The following is a 22,699-nucleotide window of genomic DNA, read 5'->3' as shown; positions in this document are numbered from 1 at the left end:
ACCCCTCCTGTACCCTCCATATTCTTTGATGTGAGTGCCAGCCACAGACAGCCCCCATCACAGCTTAGGGCAGCACATGTGAGCTGGCTGCCCAGCAGACTGTCAGCAGAGCCACTGCTGATTTCTTTCCATCAGGAAGGCACGGCACTAATTAGCAGAAATCAGACTCTATTCCATATTTCTGACTGGCAGGTCTGATTTGGTAAAAGAAAAAAAAAGAAAAGAAACCATTCAATAATAAGAAAAACTAGCAGTACATTTAGTCTGGAGATAAAGTCCTATGGAGCCCCTTGTATATTAGGTATGCATGTGGCTGTTACTCTTGAAGCCCTTTGTTCCACTAAACTCCAGGTTTTGGGGATTCTGAGACCGAGTTCAGGGCTCTTTCCTACCCAGCTGTAGACCAAGCAGTGAATTTAACTCCCCAGTGCATAAGGTTCAAAGAAAATGTTTACAACACACTGTAGTGACCTGAGAGAGAGAGGCTTAAAGGCTGAATCTGCTCTGGGACATGGCATTCATGTTGGATTGACACAGTCTGAATTCAGATCAAAGGGGGCCACAAATTTCATGGTTTTGAGCCAGATAAAACTTGGACTGTTTCTAGGGTTGGGCCTATCTCATCTGCCTGTTATGTGGTGTCACTGCCAGGGCAACACTGGGATCTTGGGATGGAGGACTAAGACAGCCTGGAAGGGTTCATCTAGTTTGTCCATGAAATTATCCAAAATAGACCACACTCACAGTTCCTTCTACCATGTGCCAAAGAATACCCAAAACCTAGCACAGATCCAACCTTTGTGAAAAATATATGGTGAGACAACTAGCTGGGCCTCAAGCTCAGCTGCAGAGGTGCTCTAGCAGAGTAAACTGCATTTTAAAATAAGATATTAAAATAAAAAATAAAAAATACAAAAGATATTAGAATAACAAATTGTTATTAAAATAAAAAATGTAGACTAAAATATTAAAAGAGTTTTTACAAAAATTGTTATTAAAATAACAAATGTAGGGAGTACTTCTACACTATGTTGGCATTTAAAATATTCCCAATTAACTTCTTTTCCTTAATTGATTTTTATTCAGGCAGCTAATGAAAATTAAATATCCATCAGGAATTTTAGAAGGGTAAGCTGTTTTTAATGAACAAGTTTTTCAAAGGTATGCCCCTTTCTCCAGTTGCACGCAGCCTCTGAAGTGGCAAAACCTCTACAACTTGGTCAAGGGAAATTGGGGCAGGATGGAGACAATGCTTGGGCTTTAGAGAACTTTTAAAGTTTCTTATGTGATTAATCTTAAATTCAGTACTGATACACTATGATGATGTACTATAATGCAGGATACACGAGCAGGAAAACTGTGCAGAGTGGTTCTGTCACCCATTGTAATTTTGTTTTCTTGAAACAGTTAAAGTGTTTTGTTTCCTGAAGGAAAAAGCGCTAAATCTAGCGCCGAGTTTATGGTTTTGTCAGTAGCACTTGGGTTTACAACAACTCCCAGTAATATTCTAACTGCAGTTTCCTTTTATCTGCTGTTATAATATGGCAGGGCCTGACACCTTTTTAGACATGAAAAGACTATCTTGTCTCAAGTAACAGCTGCCATTAGTCCCTTTCACCACTCCACTTCCAGGCATCTCCCTCGACACAAGAGCACAGAGCCAAGGCTGTGCAGACTCTCAAAGTTAAATCAATCCCTTCTCAGATTAGGAAATTTCTTTGTTAACTAGCAAAAGATTTATTGAATTTGTTAGACAGGTTCACATGTAGGTAAGTATTTCAATAATCTCTACCAATGGAAAAAATGACAGTGGAACACAGAGACATTGAGAGGTCATATTTTAAATTACATTTTTTTCGAGCTCTCTATGTATATATTCCATGTAAACAGCATTTATTTTCCTTTCTTGTTGATTGTGGACCTGAAGTAGTGAGTTATAATCCTAAGGAATGCCAAGTAAATGTTTCCATTTGTCAAGCTATGCTGAACAAATGAGCTGCATTTAATGTTTAATACTGTTTGTAAGTGGAAATAATATTTACACTGCTAAGACAGAACTTATGGCTCTGCTCTGTATCTCTGTGAGCATCATTCAAGCTAGAGGGAAGCCAGCAGGAGTGACACATCATGTAAAGCACTTGGGCTAGGACAGCAGTTGTACAGAAAACCTCTCAGAAAAGGACTTTAAGAAGGAAAAGCCCCTTGCCTGCTCCACCTCCACAGTAGTTACATTTTTATTACTCTGTATGAAGCACCCTGGTAGAAGCCTATTGGACAGATGATATATAAAAATCTATTCAGGCTCATGAGGTTGACATATCAGTTGATTTATTCTAACAGGCAGTTTAACATAATACTGCAGAAACATTCCCTGCAGAAGAAAGTTACTTTACATGCCCTCAATTTATTTAAACATCATTCTCACAAATGTGAGAGTTTGCAAAGCAGTCAGCACACAAAAAAGCTCCAAAGAAAAATCATCCCTAATATTTAGATTGAGTAAATAACATAAAGTTGAGAAACCAAAAAAATTTTAAAACTGTAATTACCCCTTCTGTAATGAATCACAAGTTTAATTCAAGCAACAGTCACCCCCAATGATAAATGTTTTTATTTACTGCAAGGAGCAGCTACAGCTTAAACAGAGGGAGGATTCTACACAGTTGGTTTTTTCCCCACATCTATTGCTGCTTCCAAAGTAGTGGCAGAAAATTGGCACAAAATTTGGATGCATTACATATGAAAAAATTGAAATTTTTTTTCTGCATTTCATGCTTGAACTATACTTGTGAAACCCAGTCAATTAGCAGGAAAAATCAGCAACATAGTATTTTTTCCTCTGCAGTTCTTAATATCTTCTGTCTTGTTTCTGACTTCCATCATCCACAAAATATGAACTTGTCACCATTCTGACACAGTATTTTAATTTCCTCATCCATTAAAGCATTCATCTCAAGAAGCTTTAGAAAACACAGAAAATTCTCTCCCAAACCCACTCTGGCCCCCCCAGTTCTAATTAAAGCTCTAGGCCACAGGAATCCACACATTGAGGGTGAAATCGAATGATTCCCCCAACAACAGAGGACATTCCTGTAATCTGGGAGGGAACAAAAGTCAGTGCATTCACATGATGTTGGCGCTTTTATTAAGGAAAATTTAAACCCTTGATTTCAACTTTCACTATTCAAAATCATCAGCAAAGGAAAAAAAAAATATTATATGTAACCAAGAACAATGTTTTTCCACAAAAAAACCCATTCAGATCTCTCCATTACTGACCACTCCATAAGGAATGGTTCCCTGCCCATGGCATGGGGGTTGGAACCAGATGATTTTTAGGACCCCTCCAACCCAAACCATTCTGTCACGCTATGAATCTCTCCCTTTAAAATTCCCAGGTGACTTATTCTCCTTCACAACTGCTCTTCCAGCCACCCTCTCACATCAGCTGGGTGCATAAGAGTCTCCAGAAGACAAAGACCATCTTCAAAACTGAAAAAAATTTCAATATTTCTGATTTTTTTTCTCATTTCCAAAATACATTTCTCATTTGAAAAATATATATTTTTTTCCATCTTTCCACAGAGTAAACTAAGAAACTACCATTTTGGCTAATTACAGACTGCATTAGCTATAGGCGACCTATGTCTTCCTTAAACACATCTGGAATTCAGCTTCCAAACTTGGTCCTTAAACATTATGAAGAACTGACATTTTTTACTAAGGCACATATATTCTAAATTTCTCTTGATAACAATGTATCACGGCAAGTGTTGTCTTCTTTCTGGCTGCACAGAAAATGTTACTAACACGTAAATACAGACAAGGAGGCATTCGTGCAACAGGCAACTGTTGAAGAAACTTTTTTTGGGGTATGAACAGAGATTGCTTCTATAATACAGAGGTAGGAAGAGCACCTTCAAAATTATAATTGTATTCAAGTTTCCCCTTAAAAAAACCCCAAACATGATCTTATTCAAAGAACTCTCAATATGATACTTAGATTTTCTGTAACTTAACTTTCACTCTATTATGAAGTGAATGTTAGACGGGATTTCAACCTTAAGGAAAAAAGCTCTAATTAAATTTAATTAAAACAGACATAAAATTTCCTTAAATATTAGATATGAGAGCTACAACACCAGAGTATCCTTACATGGCTTATTCCATTCTTTGGAAGAGGCACACCCCTGAAGAACGACTTATTATGGGGCATGGCAGATGGAAATTTAGGTACCCTGTGAAGTACATCTGCTGTGTCTCTGTATGGTCCTTCAGAGAGGCTCAACACAACCAGAAACACAGGATTTCAAAACCCATTTCAAAACTTGCAAAATTAAATTAGTGGAGGAGAATGGAGGATTTCAGTTTAAAAATGCTGCATCACTTTGTCTTATTAGGAGAATCCAACAGCAGTGCAGGCACTGTTCTAGTAAGCGGTTTTATAAGCGAGACTAATAGCTGTACACAAAATCTCACAATTGGTTGGCAAAAAACCCTTTTTTTCTTAAATAAATCACCCTCATCCTTGCATACTGTATCCTGATGCTTATGTAACAAGTTCAGAATGCAAACACACCCAGAATGACTGGTACTTGCCTACAATCAGCTGGGACTTTTGTTAACATTTTAGTTTCAAACTTCAGCTCCAGTGCCAGCACTTCCTACTCATCAAAACTGTGTCCGTATAAAATCGATACATACTGCAAACTTTGAGAAAGAACTCTGCAAGAACTGACAGTTAACCAATAGTTAACTGATAATTAATTGCTATCATAATCTATTGCATGGAGAACCTAATTGATTTTGATTCTTCTTTTCAGTCTTTCAGACAGGGGAAGGGGACTGTCTGCCCACGCATAAGTCAGAACAGCACTTTTGTCTTCTTGTGTGGGAGAACCCAATCTTTCAATTGGTTGCTCTGGACTTTGGGAACAATTAACTTCCTCTACAGAGGATGGTTTTAGAGATACCTGCACTGAGAAACTATTAACAGCTGCCTTTAAATTGGTTGTTTTCTTCTCTTTAATTGTAAGGGCTGAGTCACTGTTTGTTCTTTTACTAGTAACAACACAGCTCCTTTTCTTTGTAAAATTTTTTTTAAACTGGCCAGGGTTCAGTTGCCTTTTCTGCTGGTCATAAACCAGGATTTTATCCACATGCCCATCATCACTGTCTTCACTAGAAGAGCATCTGTTCTGACAGACACTCTTTTTTAAAGAAGCTTTCCGAGTAGTTTCAATACAAGCTTCTTTAATGTGACAGCCAGTTACATCTGCTGGCTTTTGAGATGCTGGAAGCATTTCACACCCAGGATGAAGAGTCTCTGTTGTTTGCCCACTGAAGGCTAGACAAGCTGCACCACTTGCATAAGGGTCTTTTTTCCCCATTTCAGCCAGGATGTCAGCTTTTTTGTACACATCTTGATAGGTATGTACACTGGACTCACTTGCAGAGTTTTGTGATAGAACATTTTTACTTTTCTGCACTAGGTTACTTAACTGACATGAAGAAGAGGCATGATTTCTATCAGGATTCAATGTTTCTTTTGACTGCTTAAAACAATTCAAAGACTCCAGTTGCCCTACATCTTCAGATAAAGTCTGTGATGGAATGGGAGCCTTCTTAAGTATTCGCTCGCTTAAAGACCACTCCTGAAGTTGTCCCATAGCATCATTTGAGAACAAATCATCTTCACTGTCAGAAAGCACGTCAGACTGTGTAACATCAGAATATTCTGAGCTGTTTCTTACTGTTTCATGACTTAGTGGATGTGAGTGTTTTATGCATGTGGCTAACTCAGCTGCTGGATCACAGTCAGCACCTCCATGGGCTGGTGAAGTGCTGAAGGAGGTTCCTTTCCCATCAGCACTGCTCAGCTGCAGACCAGCTGGTACAGCGGATGACATCCCTGAATACTTAGTGCATTCTGAGGGCACAGATGAGTCAGCAAGAGCAGCTGCTGATGCTGACATGTGAACTGTTGATGTGCAGGAAGCTGAAGGTAATGCTGCATCTTTTGATCCAGTACTTCTCTGCTGTGTCTGATCTTCTGGAGGAGCTTCTCTATCTGACATGGAGTGCTGCCCAGGAAGAATTCTGTATGTAGGCTTTAAATTCATTTGAGACAGAAGACTGGTAACTTCATCACAAGCATTTGGTAATACCTTTTCTTCTGGTCTGTCTTTCTTTTCTGAAAAGAAAAATAATAAAAGTGCGCTTTGAATAGCATATAAATCACAGTTCATATTTCTCAGTGCAAAAGTATAGAATAGTAAGATTAGAGCACAGTCCCTGCGAGGCATCGTGACCTCATCTTGTTTTGGCATGATACTGTTCAAGAGTGGAAGAAATGTTTTTTGCTTTTTTGCAAAAACACATAAATTTGTAAGAAATAAGCTTCTTGACTTACTTTTCTGTTTCTTCTGAAGAACTTCTGACTTTCCCCCTTGATAGAGAGCAACAACATCAGGATAAGCAGCCTGAAACAAAGACTCTTCTTCTAGTGTGACTACAAACAACTCCACAGGCTCATCATCTGGATCAACATAATGTTCTGAAAAAATAGTAAATGTATTTTTTATATGAATATCAAAGTAGGGAATGAAAAACCAAACAGAAGATACATAAAAAGTCAATAGTATCATATTTGAGATTTATCTACAAGTAAAGTCTTTTTCTTCCTGCCAGTTTCCTGGCACAAATGGACACACTACAGGGAAAGGTTTGGAAGCACTGAAAATTTTCTAGCTAGAAAATAATGATAGCTTCAGGTACATAGTGAAATAAGGTGTGAAATACATAGTTCAGGTCTTATTAACAGGTACTAGAAAAAGTAACTGAAGACCAAGTCCCTTGCTTTCTAGGTAATTTTTTTTTTCTTTAAAGGATTGTTTTTTCTTTCAGGGTATGTGAAATTTGATGCACATTTCCTGTTATTTCCACAGAACAGTTTCCAGTCTCGCCCACATTCCATTGCCTCCGAATATTGCCAAACTCATCCTCTTTAAATCTTGACTTTATCTTTTTCTATGAACTTTCATTACATAATGTACATAGAAACCAGACCCACCTGGTTTTTGCCATTCAATTTCAAAACAAGGAATTCCATTTTTAGTACGTGGCTTAACAATCCTGTAAGAAGAGAAAGTCCATTAAATCTAGAATTAAATCTAAAAATATTTCAATATTCTAATTTGGAATAATTCAGAGAAAAAATCTTCTTGTAAAATTGAAATTATTACACCTTTTAAAAAAATACACTACTCTGTATACAGTGAAATTAGGATTATAGATTTGAGCTGATAAAGGGTCTGGAGCACAAGTGTGAAAGGAACACCTGAGGAAGCTGGAGGTGTTTAGTCCAGGAGGATCTCATGGCTCTCTGGAACTGCCTGAAAAGAGGCTGCAACCAGGTGGGGGTCAGTCTCTTCTCCCAAGTAACAAGTGATAAGAAAGGAAAGAAAATGGCCTCAAGATTTACCAGGGGAGGACTAGATTGAATATTAGAAAAAATTTCTTCATGGAAAGGGTTGTCAAGCATTGGAACAGACTGCCCAGGGAAGTGGCTGAGCCACCCAGCCCTTTTAATTTAAAAGATGTGCAGATGTGGAACTGAGGGACATGGTTAAATGGTGGACTTGTCAGTGTCAGGTTAATGGTTGGAATTCTCCAAACTAAATGATTCCATGATTTTAAAATATTTATGCCAGAGAAGGCTGTTGCCCTGGACAGTAATTTTCTGAATGACCAGACAGGGTCATTTATATCTTTTGTGTGAGAGCATGAGGAGGGACAGTCAGTAACTATGAGATTTTTCTAAAAAGACTATCTACACCCCAGTTTAGTAGTTTCCTATGCATGAAGAGTAGGATCATGCTGATCCTGCTGAACCATTACTGCATTTTTAAACACTTGTTAACAAAGGAAATCTTCGAGAACACACACCATCTGTCTTTTAAACTCTTGAAACACAAGAAAGTGTTATAAACAGAGAATGTAAATGAATTGAATCATCAAGGTAAATCCTGGTAATTTATCTTGCCAATCTATTTAAAAAGCATTCTCCAACCAGTCTCCCCAGTCTTGTGAAAGATAACACTGAATAGATCAGCATCTCTGTAAGTACTAATTCAAGACTATGACACATCAACCCAGAAGTGATACTATCACACTGCTATTGACTGTCCTCCTGTGCCCCAAAATAAATGTCTAAAAACTTGACTAGCATAGAAAAAATACTAACCTTCTTCCAATAAAACAGTCAGGGAGGCAGAGAGAATTTGATTTTCATTTGGGAAATGAAACCATCAGATAAAATAAATCACAATTCCCTTCACAAAGTGTCTGCCAACAGACACTGTAGATTCTAGAAGTTGACTTAAGTTTCAGAAAAGATTAGATCATTAAAAATAATAAATTACATTGAGGGGTGACAGAATAAGAAAATACTTATTCTGGCTCAGTAAATTCCTAAGTAACAGAAATCTGGATGGTGGGAAAATATTCTGGGAGAAAGTAATTACATGATTATCTTGCTTTTCCTTCCCTTTATGTCCCTTTTTAGTAACAATATATTTGACCATTTTTACATTTCTAAATATAGCAGATCTGAATGAAAAGTAGTGTTGACACATAATACAATGACAGTTGGTAGGTCTGATAAGCAATCAGAGACTATGACTGAATTTGCAATGCTCATTTCTAAGCCTGAACTCTTATTTTGAGACTTCAATTACACGTCTGCTGAGCAGATGACCTAGGCAGATCCAATGAAAAGGAACAAAAAGCAAGCATAGGAGAACACAAGCATTGCCAGTTAGAAAGAAACTGCTCTATGCATTACTTTGTGCAGCAGTAGTAGAATTGGTGCACTGATCTGAATTTTTAACTCTATTCACAACAACTTGAAACAAAGATGGAAGAAAACCATACTTCCTTCTTTTTTTTTTTTTTCAGAAAAACCTTGTGGTTTTTATCTGCCAGCAGAAGTAAGCATATTAAGTTCAAGAAATCAAACTACATTACCGTATTGCCTGCAGTTGTTTTGAGTCAACGTATCCAGATTTTCTCTGGATCATATCATAACGTGTCAGAAGTGCTAGCAGCTTCTTACAAGCGTAATGTTTGGTCCATTCCATCTTCTCTGAAGCAAATAGCTGTTTGTATAAAAAAAAAAAAATTCCCAAATTTAAAACATTCTTTATTCTGTTAGGTATCATGCTTAGATAGTGATGTAGTTGGGACACTGGGCTAAATACTTAAAATAGCTAGGGTGCTTTTGTGTAGTGTAAGGCCCAACAACACCTCTCTGCCAAGGGAGGGAACAGCCATCCCTACCAGGGCACATTCATCAGCTGTCAGTGACAAGCCAAGGGAACAGCTGTGCGGTGGCAGCAGCAGGGATAAGACAGTTGTTAAACACCTTGTCAGATTGACATCAGCTCTACCAGGAGCTGTGAAAATTACAGATTTCACATGTGAGACAATGAACATGGATTTTCATTACAGCCACTTTGTTTAACTGTGGTCTATTCTACCAAACATAATTCTTACACTGTCATCAAACCTAAAGTATGAAACACTGTAAAAGATCTGATTTTGCCAATAAAAACCAAGTAAAAGGCCTTCCTAGAAAATAATGCTAATGTGCATATATTAACCCTTCACCCTCATCTAGCAATATTGGACAATGAAAAACAAAACAAAAACAAGTGAGCTTTCTCTTTCTTCCAATTTTCCATCTACCTATTTACAGCAATTGATTTTTTCCAAAGTCTTCAATTTTAGGCTTTCAAAACAATGAAGTATATTAAGATGTAGTAGCAAGATTCTTTAATTCTTATTTCAAGTAAAATTACCAATGACCATCACAACTATCACAGATGCCTTCCTTAGTAATAAAAGACTACAAAGCTGAATATTCAATATTTTGTTATATACCTGAAAGGACAATAAATTTGGCCTTCGACATTCCTTTATGTTAACCAATTTATTCTTGTTCACAAGAAACTCTTGGATAACCTTGAGATAAAACATAAAAGAGACAGTTTAAGAGAGCACAAAGCTGAAATTTTAACTAATTTATTGAAACAATTGATATTAATTAGGCTTGTTTGTTACCTCAGAGAATGGAAAGCCCTCACAACTCTTGGCTTTTCTGCAGGTAAAAGCAAATGTGTTAGGAACGGAGGACAAATGACAAAAAATGGAGAATCTAAATGCTCACCCTGTGTACAAATGCAGGGAAAAGCAGTTAAATTTTCAGGCCATTCCTACTTTCTGATGCTGTCCTCCACTGCATTTGCTTGTTTCACTCGCTCCCACTGATGCCATGCACAAGGGCAGCAGTGTTTGGAGTCACTGGGTTTGCAGCACCTCACACTTTCACAGAATTTACATCCATTGTGCTCATGTTCCTTGTAAGATCCTATAGCAACAGACACACAGAGTGAACAGAAAAGGGGTTCCCAAAATCTCCTAATCTGTAAGGGCAATATTACAAACACAAAGCTCAGAACATGTACTAATGTGATGTGAAGAGCAGCTGTAAGCAGATCTGAGTGCATTAGCTGCATGTATAGATCTACAGTAAAATCTGAAAAAGACATGCAGGCATCCATTTTTCTGAAGACTTTTCCCTCAAAAGTTTCAGATCTTAAGCTGGGAACTTATTACCAAAAAACTACATAAGGGATGTGTGATAACCTGGAAAACACATATGAGCAATGTATTTGAATCAGGCTTTTCCTTCACCAAACAATAGATTTGAATGAGTTCACAGATCAAAGATGATACCAGAATCAGGGTCCTTGGGATTAATTTCTTTTTGAGAAAACACTGCTGCAAACCTCATCAATTATGAGATTCAATCCTCTAGATGCAGGACCAATTCAAGCCACTAAAAAATAGTTGCTGGGCAGTATAGAGTATAACATGCTGTCTTTACTGAGGCAAATATGTGGGATCCCATAACAACATTGTGATAACATTCCATCCACTGTCAGCTACTTTCACATTGGGAAAAAATTAGTCCCAAGCCTTAAAAGCGTTCATATAAGGGTACATGTACACAATATTGAAAATGTGAAGATGGAAGATGAAAAGCATTTTTTATGCTACTAGAAAAAAACCCATAATAAAAAGCAAACAGTTAGGCTAAAAGTACAGCTCAGCACTTTTCCTACTGACCTGGATGATGGCACTCTGAACAGTGAATTACTCTTTTAGCAACCAAAGGTGGATTATCATCATATTGAAATTGTTCTTTCCACTGCTCAAACCTAAAAGGATGATGTTTAAAGGATAAAGAAATATTTTTAGCTTTCACATTTAAAACACTGAAAAATAACCTCTTTCTACTTCTCAAGCATTTATCAAAAAACCCAGTTTTTCAACTTAAGAAACAGGGTTCTTTTACAGTACATCATGTTGGATTTCTAGCATTGATACACACATTATGATAGAAAATACAGAAAGCACTTGATATCTCAAATCCTAATCCACAACCCAATTAAAAATCAGTAATTCTCATCAGTCCCTACAACTTTCACTCCAATCATCAACTTATACCTGCTAGCTCATGAGCAAGGAGCCAGCTAATGTTTAAAACAAATAAGAGACTTGCCTAGCAAAACACTCAATCCCTTTAGCAAACACAAGGTAAGGAATGTGGTAATATCCTCCCTAACTAAAGTATTACAAATACTGTCTTAGAGCTGAAGTACATGCTATTAACTCTTTGAATAAAAAAGCACTTGGGTAAATTTCCATTTTACCTTTGCAATAAGTTTTGACCTCGTAGAGTCTCAATTAACTTTAAAGCTTGTTCCTTCCCTACTCCTGGAACCCCCTATAGAGAAATATGAAATATTACTTAATTACAAACAAAATATTAACATCAAAAAATCTTTATTACATAGTGTACAGAAATGACAAAAAGTGATTGGAGATGTTGAGAATAAATTGAGAAAAATATTTTTGATGTAGTTTAAGGGCAGATTACAGCTGTACTGCCAGTATAACACACACGCTGTTCTTATACTCAACAGCACCTCAGATAAAAAAAGGCAAAGAAAGAAGTAGAAAGCAATAATAAACTAAAAAGTTAGATTCAGAATAGAGAAGGGAAACACTGGTACAGGTTGCCCAGAGAGGTGGTAGATGCCCCATTCCAGAAATATTCCAGGTCAGGTTGGAATGGGGCTCTGAGTGACCTGGTTTAATTGAAGATGTCCCTCACTGCAGTAGGGTTGGACTAAGAACTTCAAAGGTCCTTTCTGACCCAAACAATTGTATCAGTCTATGATTTAAAACACACATTTTGCTTCCCAGTTCTTTTCATCTTCACCCTATTCTGCCAAGAATCAATACATCTGATTATAAAGATTGTATTGAGTGTACTTTCTACAGCATCATTACAAATAAATCTGTATTTATTCAGCCGTGATGGCATAACTGAATACATACAATCATACAAAATAAATCTACATTTCAAACCAAGTCCTCATTGGACTACAGTCAGACACTGAAGTAAAGTCAGATACTCAGCTTCTCCAAGGAAAGCATTATTTTGATGTATTTTCAACAAAATAAGTGCAATTATAGCGTGATATTCTCATATATCTGTTCTGCCAATCTCCATTCCCAATGCACTCCCATAATTCAGCTTTCTTTACAAGTTTCTGTCTTCATCTGCTTTTCTGAGCTGCAGTAACTCAAAGGACCTATCTGACATCACATAATTGCGACACTTTAGGACTATGTAAGAAGCTGATATACCAGGAGCTGCTTTGGTACAATAATCACTGATTATCCATGGTTGTTTTTACTCCCTCTCTTTATGCAGTAGTAACAAACTATTTAAAGATTTCTATAGCAGAAGCAAAATTTAAAAAAAAACCCCAACAAAACCAAAAAACCCCCACCCAAAACAAAAATAATGAAAGGTTTGTTTTTTCCAGCAGTATCAGTTGTTTAAAGGACAGTTTTATCAAATTGGGACACAATTATTTAAGAATAACTAGATATCCACTGCAAGCCTGAATGGGAGCAACCCTTGCCTGAAGTCACTACATGATGAACTGTATGGAAATCATTCCACTTCTGATCCCTTTCAATAGCCATAACAGCTCTGTTCAAAGTCTCAAAGAAGAATTCAAAAGTTTATAGTAAAGAAAGAAAAAAGTGAAGCAGTAATGAATGAGGTTGCTCTCAATTCATTAGGTAAATCCAAATATATCACTTTTAATTCTTTGTAAATTATATATTTACAAGCAAAGGAACAGGGATATTTACAACTGCATCCAGAATTGCCTTTACTAATAACTACAGCTCAAACCCATCACTAAGTCTTCCAAAGAGCACAGACAAAACCATTTTTTTCTCATTTTCCACAGCTCCTCTGCCAGGGATGCACTTTTATGTGACTTGCTACAAAGCATCCCCCATGAACAATGGAGTTCTCACACCTTGGCTCAACGTAATCAGCATCTAAACTTCTGCCTTCACCTCCATTACAGAAAAGGTTTGGAACAACACAAAACAGCCTTAGAAGACTGATGTTCATGAACCATTTTGAATATCTCTTTTTTACAAATACAACTTACAAATTTTACAAATTTTTACAAATAGAATTTACAGTGACTTACTACACATTTTCTACTGGATCTCAGTACTCATGCACTGCATGAGCTTTCCCAGCATGCACATCTCCCTTGTTACATTGTTGTTTTTCAAGACAGTGTAAGCAGCAAATAAAAAATAATTATATTGCTTACCTTTGGAAGATAATCACAGCCCAGAAGAACTGCTAGCCCAATTAAAGACTCCCTGTCACAACCAAGCTTCTCTTTAATAGAGGACATTGTATAGCTATCAAGATGTGGATCCTGCAAGAGAAATTTATTGCATATTATTTCTGTTAGGTCAGGGAAAGAACTGCCCTAAGTCACATTTCAGTTGGGATTGCTTGCTCACCCCTATTCACCCACACCTGCAGGAAAGGGCTCTACCCCTTAAGAAGGGTCTAACAGAAAACAACCCAAAAAACTGCCATTAAAATTTATAATGTAATGCATGGACACTACATGAACAAGCTCTGGAACTTCAAGTATGGGCATCAACTGTTGAAAGAAACTTAAATAAGCCAAGAGGTCCAGCCCACAGATGGAAAACCACGTTACATGATGGGTAAGCAAATGGCTCACAGCTCAGGCTCAGAGTTACGGTGGACAGGGTTAAATCAACCTGGCAACCTCTCAACTGAGGAGTTCCACAGGGCTCCTATCCTCAGCCAACTTCTCAACATCTTCATTAACATTCTGAACTTAATACCAAAAGGGTTAATTTAATATCAGGACTAAGTAAGTTTTCCAACAACACTAAATTGGGAGGAGTTGTTGACTCCCTGAAGGGCAGAGACACAAACAAGAGAAGTTTAACAAGGGGAAGTGCTGGGTTCTGCACCTGGGATGAGGCAGCCCTGGCTGTGTGCACAGAGTGGGGAACGAGAGGCAGCAGAGCAGAGCTGCAGAAAAGGACCTAGGGGTCCTGGCTGATGGCAAGGGAGGGATTGTCCTGCTCTGCTCTGCGGTAGCCTCACCTCGAGTGCTGGGGACAGTTTTGGGTGCCACAATATTCAAAATACATTAAGCCATTAGAGAGCATTCAAAGGAGGCAAAAAAAGATGGTGCAGGGCCCTGAGGGGAAGCCGTGTGAGGAGGGGCTGAGTTCACTTGGTCTGTTCAGCCCGGAGGACACTGAGGGGAGACCTCACTGCAGCCTTCAATATCCTCACAAGGAGGAAGACAGGGCAGACACTGATCTTTGATCTTTTCACTCTGGTGACCAGTGACAGGACTCGAGGAAGCAGCATGAAGCTGTGTCAGGGTAGATTTAGGTTGAGTATCAGGAAAAAACTTTTCACCCAAAAGGCGACTGGGCACTGGAACAGGCTCTCCAGGGAAGTGGTCACAGCACCAAGATACACCTTGACAGAGTTCAAAAAAGTGTTTGAACAATGTTCTCAGGCACTTGGGGTGTCCTGTGCAGGGCCAGGAGCTGGACTCAACGATCCATGTGAGTCCCTCCCAACTCAGTATATTCTACAATTCCAGGTTCTTTTATTCTTTACTACCCGTAGAAAAAAGTGTGGCAGAACTAACATCATCAAATCCTAGTGCCTGTGCAAGTAATTTCAGGAAGTGAAGTTTTTAAAATGCATGTAGTAAACATTTCAATGTACTACTTAAGTAAAATAAAAATAATAAAAACATTACCTAACATATTAGGCATAACCTAAAGGAGTATTTGAAAGGTAAAGGGATCCAAATAAAATAGAATCAAGATTAACATGAACTAGAACATAGGCCATGGCCTTCTTCCTCAATCGTGACAAAAAGTCCCTCCACAAGCCAACAAACCAAAGTGATCCATTCTGCTAGACAGATGCCCCTGACAGATGCACACTCAGAAATTATTTTTTATGCTGACCAATATATATATAACTAAGTACACCTGAAAGATTGAGCTTGCCTTCACTGTTGTGATAAATGACAAGGAAGCTGAATGAAAGAACCAGGTCAAGGAAGAATTCAAACATGGTGTCACCAAAGCAAATAACCTTCCATCAACCCTAATTATTTTTTAAGAGTTAACTATTTGTAGTGCACTTCTTTTATTCTATTGATTTTCTCATATCTCTGAAGTATTTTCTCACCAAGTCTTTCAGATGAACATTGCAGTAGCAGTTTTCCTCTCACAGCTGATACAAGAATTACCAGTGAATTAAATAAAATGTTCCTGTCCTAAACATACTTTTTCAAACAAACTCAACTACTACAAGGTAAGTTTACTAACATATAAGTATTTTTTCAAGTCCCTTCTTCCTATTTCCATTTCTATAAAGAAAGAGTCTATAATAAGGGTGGGGAACAGGGTGAGGTACACTACCTTAGCATTCATGGCAAAGTTCCTATAAACTGTTTGAGCTCCATACAAGAAAACATCTCCATCATTGGTTATGCAGCCATCAACAAGTCCTTTTGCATTTAGGTAGGCACACATTGCCTCTGCTTCTCCAGCTGCTTGAACCCAAGGGACACCTAAACACTCCAGCAGTTCAAGACACTAAAAGAAGGAACACAAAAGGAAAGAGGTTGAATGCTGAGCTATTAAATTCACTTATTAGAATGCATTTTCTCAGACATAAGTGCATATAAAAACTGCTACTGTTGCTCCACCTATAAAACACTACATCAGTGAAAGCAGTACTTTAGCAAAAAATAATTTCCTGCTAACAGTGAAAAGTAAATACCCACAAAGAGCAAAGTATTAATTACAGGACTTGAACACAGCATGATTATTGGCCACTCCTTCACAAAAATCATTACACTTTAAATAGATATTTAGGATGTTTTCAGAAGAGTAGTAACAAAGGAGTATTTATCTTTGAGAAGTAATGCTATTTACTCAAGCAGTAATGCTGAGCCAGAACAGACATCTTCCAACAGGTGCCAAACTCCCCAAGAATATCAAGCAGAAAAGTACAACACCGTCATCCTACCAAGACTGGACCACTGTACAAGAAACACCAATATATACTTACAAATTCCAGAGAAAATATTTTATTTTGGAGTTTAAGCATAAATTATTAATTGGTATGTACAGTCTAGTATAAATTCTACTTCATAAAATTTTGAATAGACAAAAATGGTTAATGGGGGTGGGAAGATATGAAAAAGTATGGATACTAACACAAAGAACAGTATAGTTAAATTTTGCAATAAATCCTCAGTTATGGTTGTCAATCATAACATGCACAGGAACACAGCATTGAGAAAATTATTCTGACACTGTTTCTCTTCTATACCACTTAACAGACACTGTAAGGCCTGACTTCAAAGGCGCACATTCCTTCAAACCTCAAAAATTGTTTCACATTTGTTGTGTATAAAGCTGTGAGAGACTGAAATGTTAGGGATCAATGATGCAAACAATTGGCCATTTGCAAAAGCAGCAGGTGCTTTGCTGAGGCCAGGTTTGCACCCCCCAGCCAAAGAGGAGGAGAGTTTTTGGGTGTGTGTTGGTGAAACCTCTCATCCAGTATGCCATAGAGACACACCCACCACGGGAGGATGGCCACAAACCAGCATTTTTGAGCTGGGTGAGGCTAACAATAAACAGATCCTGTGAGGTGGGATAATGCTTTTTATCTTGCCAATTTCCTCCTTTCCACAACTGGCTCAGGTGTAAAATATGTACACACCAGTCATTCAGTGTCATTCCACCCTAATCCACCCCAAAGGAATCTATTAACAAGAACCTCAGTCACCTAGCCTTCAGGGATGGGTTGCAGCAAAAGCTATCAATCATTTCAAGTTCCTGTATTTAATTTGGTTAAGATTTCTTTCTACCACATTAAAAATACTTAAACACTCAGTTACTCACCTCTTTTAACATGGCTTTAAATAAAGATCTCCCTGTCCTTACAGCTCCAACTTTCTTTGAAGGCCCATAGCGCATCTCATTCCTCTTGCTCATGGTGTCTGCTTTCAACCTGGGGGCCTCTCCCTCCATGACAAATACAAGTTTAATTCCCATTGATGTAAAGAAAGAGATCCGAAAAAACAGGTTTCTGCAATAAAGCAAAGTGCTCCATAAGCTGCACTATTTGTGAATAATTGTTTTCTTCACACATTTTCCTTGTATTTTCCTGAGCTTACCACTGGAAAAATCCTAGCTCTGTCTTTACTTCTAATGCTTCTCTCCCTCCCAAGTTAAACAAACCTCTGATCTATATTCCTGTCTTGGGCTGAAGTTGTAGCAGCTTTACAAAATTCCCAAGAAAATACCACACAAGGACAAGAAAGATCTTTTTCAGGTGTAAAGATGTAAGCAAACTCAAAAAGCTTAATAAAAATACATTCAGTATCCAAAACCTGCCTTCAAACACATATCTACATTGATTCTTTTATATCAAATATTAACCCCAAATCCATCAATATAGGTACATCTGAAGTGACTGAATACTGTAGTACTGGACAGACATACAGATAACACAACCATGCCAATTTATTTATATGCAAACCAGCACCTCTGAGGGGTGGAGTCTTACAAGGCTGCAGTAATAAATATTTGGAATACAACAGTAAAATTAACAGCAGTCATATCAAACAGCCTGTGTGTTTAACAGTAATTCCAGTATCAATCTTTCAAATGGAGTAGATCAAACATTTACATCTCTTTGACTGACATGGAGAGACCATTATGCTAAATTTAATTTTGTAGTTACTACCAGCAAAAACCAGTAAGTTGGTCTTTGAGGTTAGTTCTATTTTCATAAATTATGTAAAAATATCAATCCATACAATAAGTTACTTGAAAATACAAATTCTCAAGTTTTCAACTGAACTAATGCTTCCATTTCACTGACATCCTTATCAGAGTGACGTAATGACTTTGGTCATTCTGCCAGTTTTGTAGTTAATTATCCAACTGGATTTGCAAGCATAAAGCATTTTAAGATATTATTCTTGGAAAGTGCTGATATTTTCTATCATGCTGATATTTCATATCATGCTGAACTCAGCAGAAGTCACAGGAGTGTGTAACAACATCTAGTAACTCAGTGTTCTGCGCTGGTAACCAATAACAAGCACTGATGAAAATTTGTGTATGTTTTCATTTTTGTTAGCTCTGTTTGCAGAAAATAGTGCTTTGAAATTATAGATGCTTAGACATGCTCATTCCTTAGGTAAGTCATTTAGATTAAAAATATATACATATTCTTCAAGTCTGTTCAAATGCTTGAAGAATTATTTAAACATATTTAATTCAACATGGGGGTCTACTTAGAATTAACTTCATACCCTTTACACATGTAGCATAAGTGATAACTAAATTAAAACACCATTCATAAGCATTTCAGAGTTACTTTTAGAAGTCTATTGAATAAGTAACATATTCAAATTATACAGCTCCAAGACTTTTGGCTCAAATAATTTATATGGATACCATACCTGAGATGTGGCTTGGTAACTACTCCAACCATCTTTTTAACGGTCTGTGCTTCACAAACCCACAAACTTAAATCAACAGCAAGTGTTTTCCCTCTGAGACTACTGATGCTGACAGGCTGTCTCACAGGCTCAAGGATTTGCCACAGGTAAGTCACTCCCATTGTTTTAGCTTCCTTGTTGTCAGAAGGTAGATTTTAACTGTGAAGGCCAAACAAAATAAAACAGTTTTAGAACATGACATGAAGTAAAGTATTATGATTGTGGGGTTCATAAATATATTTGCCACTAGAAGTTCTACTTTTATGAGCCAAGAGCACTTGCACCCAAGTCTAAGTGTAGTGACTCCAGTTCACAGATGGTTTATTACCAAATACCTTATTTGGACTGAACAGTTTCATTACTAATAACCTGAACACAAACAAAAACAAACTCAGTTGAGGAAAAAAAAAACAATGAAAAAATATTCATTTTCAAGTCTCACATATGCCTTACATAAATACAATCCAAGTTTTATTCAAAAACAAACCATAGGATTATTAATATAATTATTTCCTGATTCGAGGTAGGATTCACATTAAAATTTTCTGCTCAAATAGAAGTAGCTTAAAGTTATTTGAGGAATATTTACAATGACAACAGAATTAAAATTTTCCTTGCATTCCAAGATGGTACAAGAAGGGTCAATACCCAGAAATTCTGGCTTGGGAAATTCAATTTGGAGTTCATGAAAAAAAAGATGGTATTGCTGCACTGGTTGCTCAAAGGCTGCAGACATTTTTAACATCCAGCTGACATACTGCCCTGCTTTAATCCAATGCTGATAGAAGCCTCTCTGAGCAGGGAATCAGCAGTGATTGCCACTGAAATTTGGGAAGAGAACTCCAACACAGTATTAAGAAGAAGGCCTTACTTTACTCTGGCCCTGGATGCCTGGGGAATAGCTCCACCCAACGTGCACACCCAGCTCAAGATGGTGCACCTCTCGCTTGGCCAGGGACATCCACATTCATCTGAACATTGCTACCTTTCTGAACAACTCGTTAGTTAAGGCAGGCACAGAGCCCAAACTTACTACTTCAGGCAATCACAGACCCTTAAAGGGGATTAGGGCCAACTTGTTACTAAGCTCTCAACACAACACGATGACTTCTGAACCTCCCTTCCAAACAAACTTCCAGCATTTCTAACACTGTGAGTGCACAGTGCTTTCACTGTGTCAATTTTGTTATTGTGTGACTAACACTACCTATAATGCACGCCAGTTGAAAATATACACCCACTAGGAGGTGCATTTTTTTGTTTTATGTAAATTTACTTACACAGTTCCATGCTCCATGGTATCCCATTACCACACTCATTTTCTTCTGTTTTCATTATTCTTCTGGTTTTCACACCTTGCCAGTTTTATACAAGGCCTCTAGCATATACTCTGCTTTCCCCCCTTACAATACTCCTGCACTGTTTTATGTTTTAAAGTTTGTCTCACACTTACTTACTTCCTCTCTTCTCTCCCAATATTAGAATATGAGAGTCAAATACAATCTGGAATGTTTTGTATTTTTCATTTTTCCGCTTTTGACACTACTATATACTCAGATAAATTAAAATGCTCCTCGGAATAAATCAGACTACAGGACCTACCAATGTTTGGAGATCTGCTGAAGACATGTGAGGAGCTAAGCCACTGTGTGGTCTCTCATATTTAACACCAGTCTGTCAGAAAAGCAAACCTGCCTTTGGAGGGTGCATTCTTTTATACTCTAATTCTGTTTGAAAGCAAGACAGCTACTCAATTCCAGGCTGCTTTTAAACCAAGTTCTCATGTTAAGATTTACTTCCAACAGAATTTAGGTCTCTCATCCATTTCTTTAAGTACTACAATCACTCAACCTCATTTTAGTCATATGCATACTGAATATTGCTTTGCTGTTATATGTCAAGCATATAAAATTAGTCAAAAAAAACCAAATTAAGCAGACAACTACATAGTACAATGATGAAGTCCAGGATGATCAGTTTCACTGATGCAGAGGGGAAGTATCCACACCTTCCCAAAAGACAAGCACAATAATTTAGCTTCAGTGACAGAATACCTAATAAAGAAGGGAGATATCTTTTTGATATTATAATTTGGTTTCTGCTAGTCTGCATCAATACAATTTCTTAAAAAACAACTGTGTAAGTTTCTATATTGTTATGGAGTGCTACATGGTATTTAATTAATGGAAAAGACAAATACACTACAAAACCCCCATATCTGGTTAGATTATAAATAATTTTTTAAAGTATGAAAATTGAAAACTAAAAAGGCCGTCTTTTTCATTGCAATAAAGTATAGCTATTTGAGGACATAAATTTTTCATATCCCATTGAATACATATCTAAGGGTGAGTTATGAAAGCCTACAAGCCTACCAATCTTTGCTTTTTTTGAGTGTATTTCTTAAATATTTAAATTTGAATTCCGTGTACAAATAACTCAACTACTCATAATATGAATGATCTGTCTACTCGGATTTTATTTAAGAGCTTCATTCATCACAAGCCTTCAACCCTAGAGAGATGGCAAGCTCCAAAGACGCAAAACTGAACTTGATTTATTTTCATATACTTAGGAATCACTGAAGATAATTAACAATAAACATAAACCCCCCCCGCAAAATTTTCTTAATGTCTCTTTAGGCCAGAATGCGCTAAACCTATAAAAAGCTTTTATGTCTTATATAGTGTTTTAAGACTACGTTCTGCTCTACTAAGTTTTTTACATAGAAACGCCAGTTACGTAAAAATAACTACAGAAAGCATTTAACACTGAAATTCAATTCATACAGAGATACTTCCACACATCACCAAGATAACTTGCGAAGACAGCCAAGCATATGCTTTATGTCTCACCCAGAAGCCTTTAAAAAGGAGGAAAAACACGGCGGAGGAAAGACGAAAGCCCAGACGTCTTTACCTCTCCGCCAGTCTCTGCATTAGCCCAGCACAGCGTTGCCAATAAGGCCGCGCACTCCAAGGGCAGCAGCGGCCGCTCCAGCGTTCGCAGATTGCTCCAGAAGCGCCCACGGCCCTCGGGGCTGGGTGAGCGGAGTCCCGGGCAGCCGCCGGCGAGCCAAGCGCCGGGACGGGCGGGCTCCCGCACGCAGCGTTTGAAACTCCCGCCCCGCTGCGCCAGCGCTCCCCGCGCACCGCGCCCACAGGAACAGGCGTGCCCGAGCTCCCCCGGGCTGCCCAGCCCCGGCTCGGGAGCGGGCCCGCCTCCGCGGGGAACAACGGGAACGCAGAGCCCCGAGCGAGCCCCGCCGGGCCCGGCCCGCCCGGCTCCCGAGCCGCGGCCGCTCCGCCCCCACACCCGAAAATGGCGCGCGCACGGAAACGCGCCCCGCGGGACGCGGAGCGCGCAGGCGCCGCACTCGCGGCGGCTCTTCCGCCCGCTCCGGCCCGTCCCGCCCCGTCCGCCCCGCCGCGCAGGGATCGGGAGCTGTCCCAGGTAACGGGGCGCGGGGCGGGCAGGGCCGGAGGGAGGAGAGACAAGGGACGGGTGCCCCGTGCCGGGCGAAGATCCCTGCGGGCGCTGTCCGGGCGCGCCCCGCTCTCTGGACGGCTGGGAGGGAGGGAGGGGAGGGCGGCCTGGCGGCCGCAAGGCGGAGCAACGGCTGCCAGCCGCTCCTCCCGCTG

The 22,699-nt window shown here is 38.6% G+C and overlaps 2 protein-coding genes across 3 annotated transcripts in view; one reads left to right on the top strand and one right to left on the bottom strand.

Moving 5' to 3' along the window:
• Positions 1-1,023: 1,023 nt before the first annotated feature.
• Positions 1,024-22,171, bottom strand: LOC116994642 (flap endonuclease GEN homolog 1-like). Of its 2 annotated transcripts, none has more exons than XM_033056496.2 (14): positions 21,914-22,171; positions 19,020-19,217; positions 17,449-17,635; positions 15,952-16,128; positions 13,779-13,889; positions 11,778-11,851; positions 11,191-11,282; positions 10,279-10,429; positions 10,123-10,159; positions 9,943-10,023; positions 9,028-9,158; positions 7,073-7,134; positions 6,413-6,556; positions 1,024-6,193 (listed from the first exon to the last, which is right to left on the bottom strand). In XM_033056496.2, the coding sequence occupies exons 2-14, from the start codon at positions 19,178-19,180 to the stop codon at positions 4,797-4,799; spliced, it is 2,805 nt and encodes a 934-aa protein (XP_032912387.1). In that variant the 5' UTR covers positions 19,181-19,217; positions 21,914-22,171; the 3' UTR covers positions 1,024-4,796. The 2 variants fall into 2 exon arrangements, with proteins under 2 accessions (XP_032912387.1, XP_032912388.1); XM_033056497.2 differs by having other exon boundaries at positions 21,978-22,171.
• A 257-nt stretch (positions 22,172-22,428) lies between these two features.
• The window catches only part of SMC6 (structural maintenance of chromosomes 6), a 37,732-nt gene continuing 37,461 nt past the window's right edge, over positions 22,429-22,699 (top strand). The window contains exon 1 of the mRNA XM_033055372.1: positions 22,429-22,511. The gene's annotated coding sequence lies outside the window, so the exon portion shown is untranslated. The remainder of the gene's footprint in view (positions 22,512-22,699) is intronic.

Source organism: Catharus ustulatus, chromosome 3, assembly GCF_009819885.2.
Source record: "Catharus ustulatus isolate bCatUst1 chromosome 3, bCatUst1.pri.v2, whole genome shotgun sequence".
Taxonomy (NCBI): domain Eukaryota; kingdom Metazoa; phylum Chordata; class Aves; order Passeriformes; family Turdidae; genus Catharus; species Catharus ustulatus.
This window is presented reverse-complemented; position numbering and strand designations above follow the sequence as displayed.

What these genes read in the sequence shown, in the direction of transcription:
- LOC116994642 (XM_033056496.2), bottom strand. Translation starts at nt 19,180, where the DNA reads ATGGGAGTGACTTACCTGTGGCAAATCCTTGAGCCTGTGAGACAGCCT. An exon ending in AGGGCTTTCCATTCTCTGAG is followed by an intron (nt 10,024 to 10,122) that starts GTAACAAACAAG and finishes TTTTATCTCAAG; the next exon opens with GTTATCCAAGAGTTTCTTGT. An exon ending in AAACAACTGCAGGCAATACG is followed by an intron (nt 7,135 to 9,027) that starts GTAATGTAGTTT and finishes CTCTTCTTACAG; the next exon opens with GATTGTTAAGCCACGTACTA.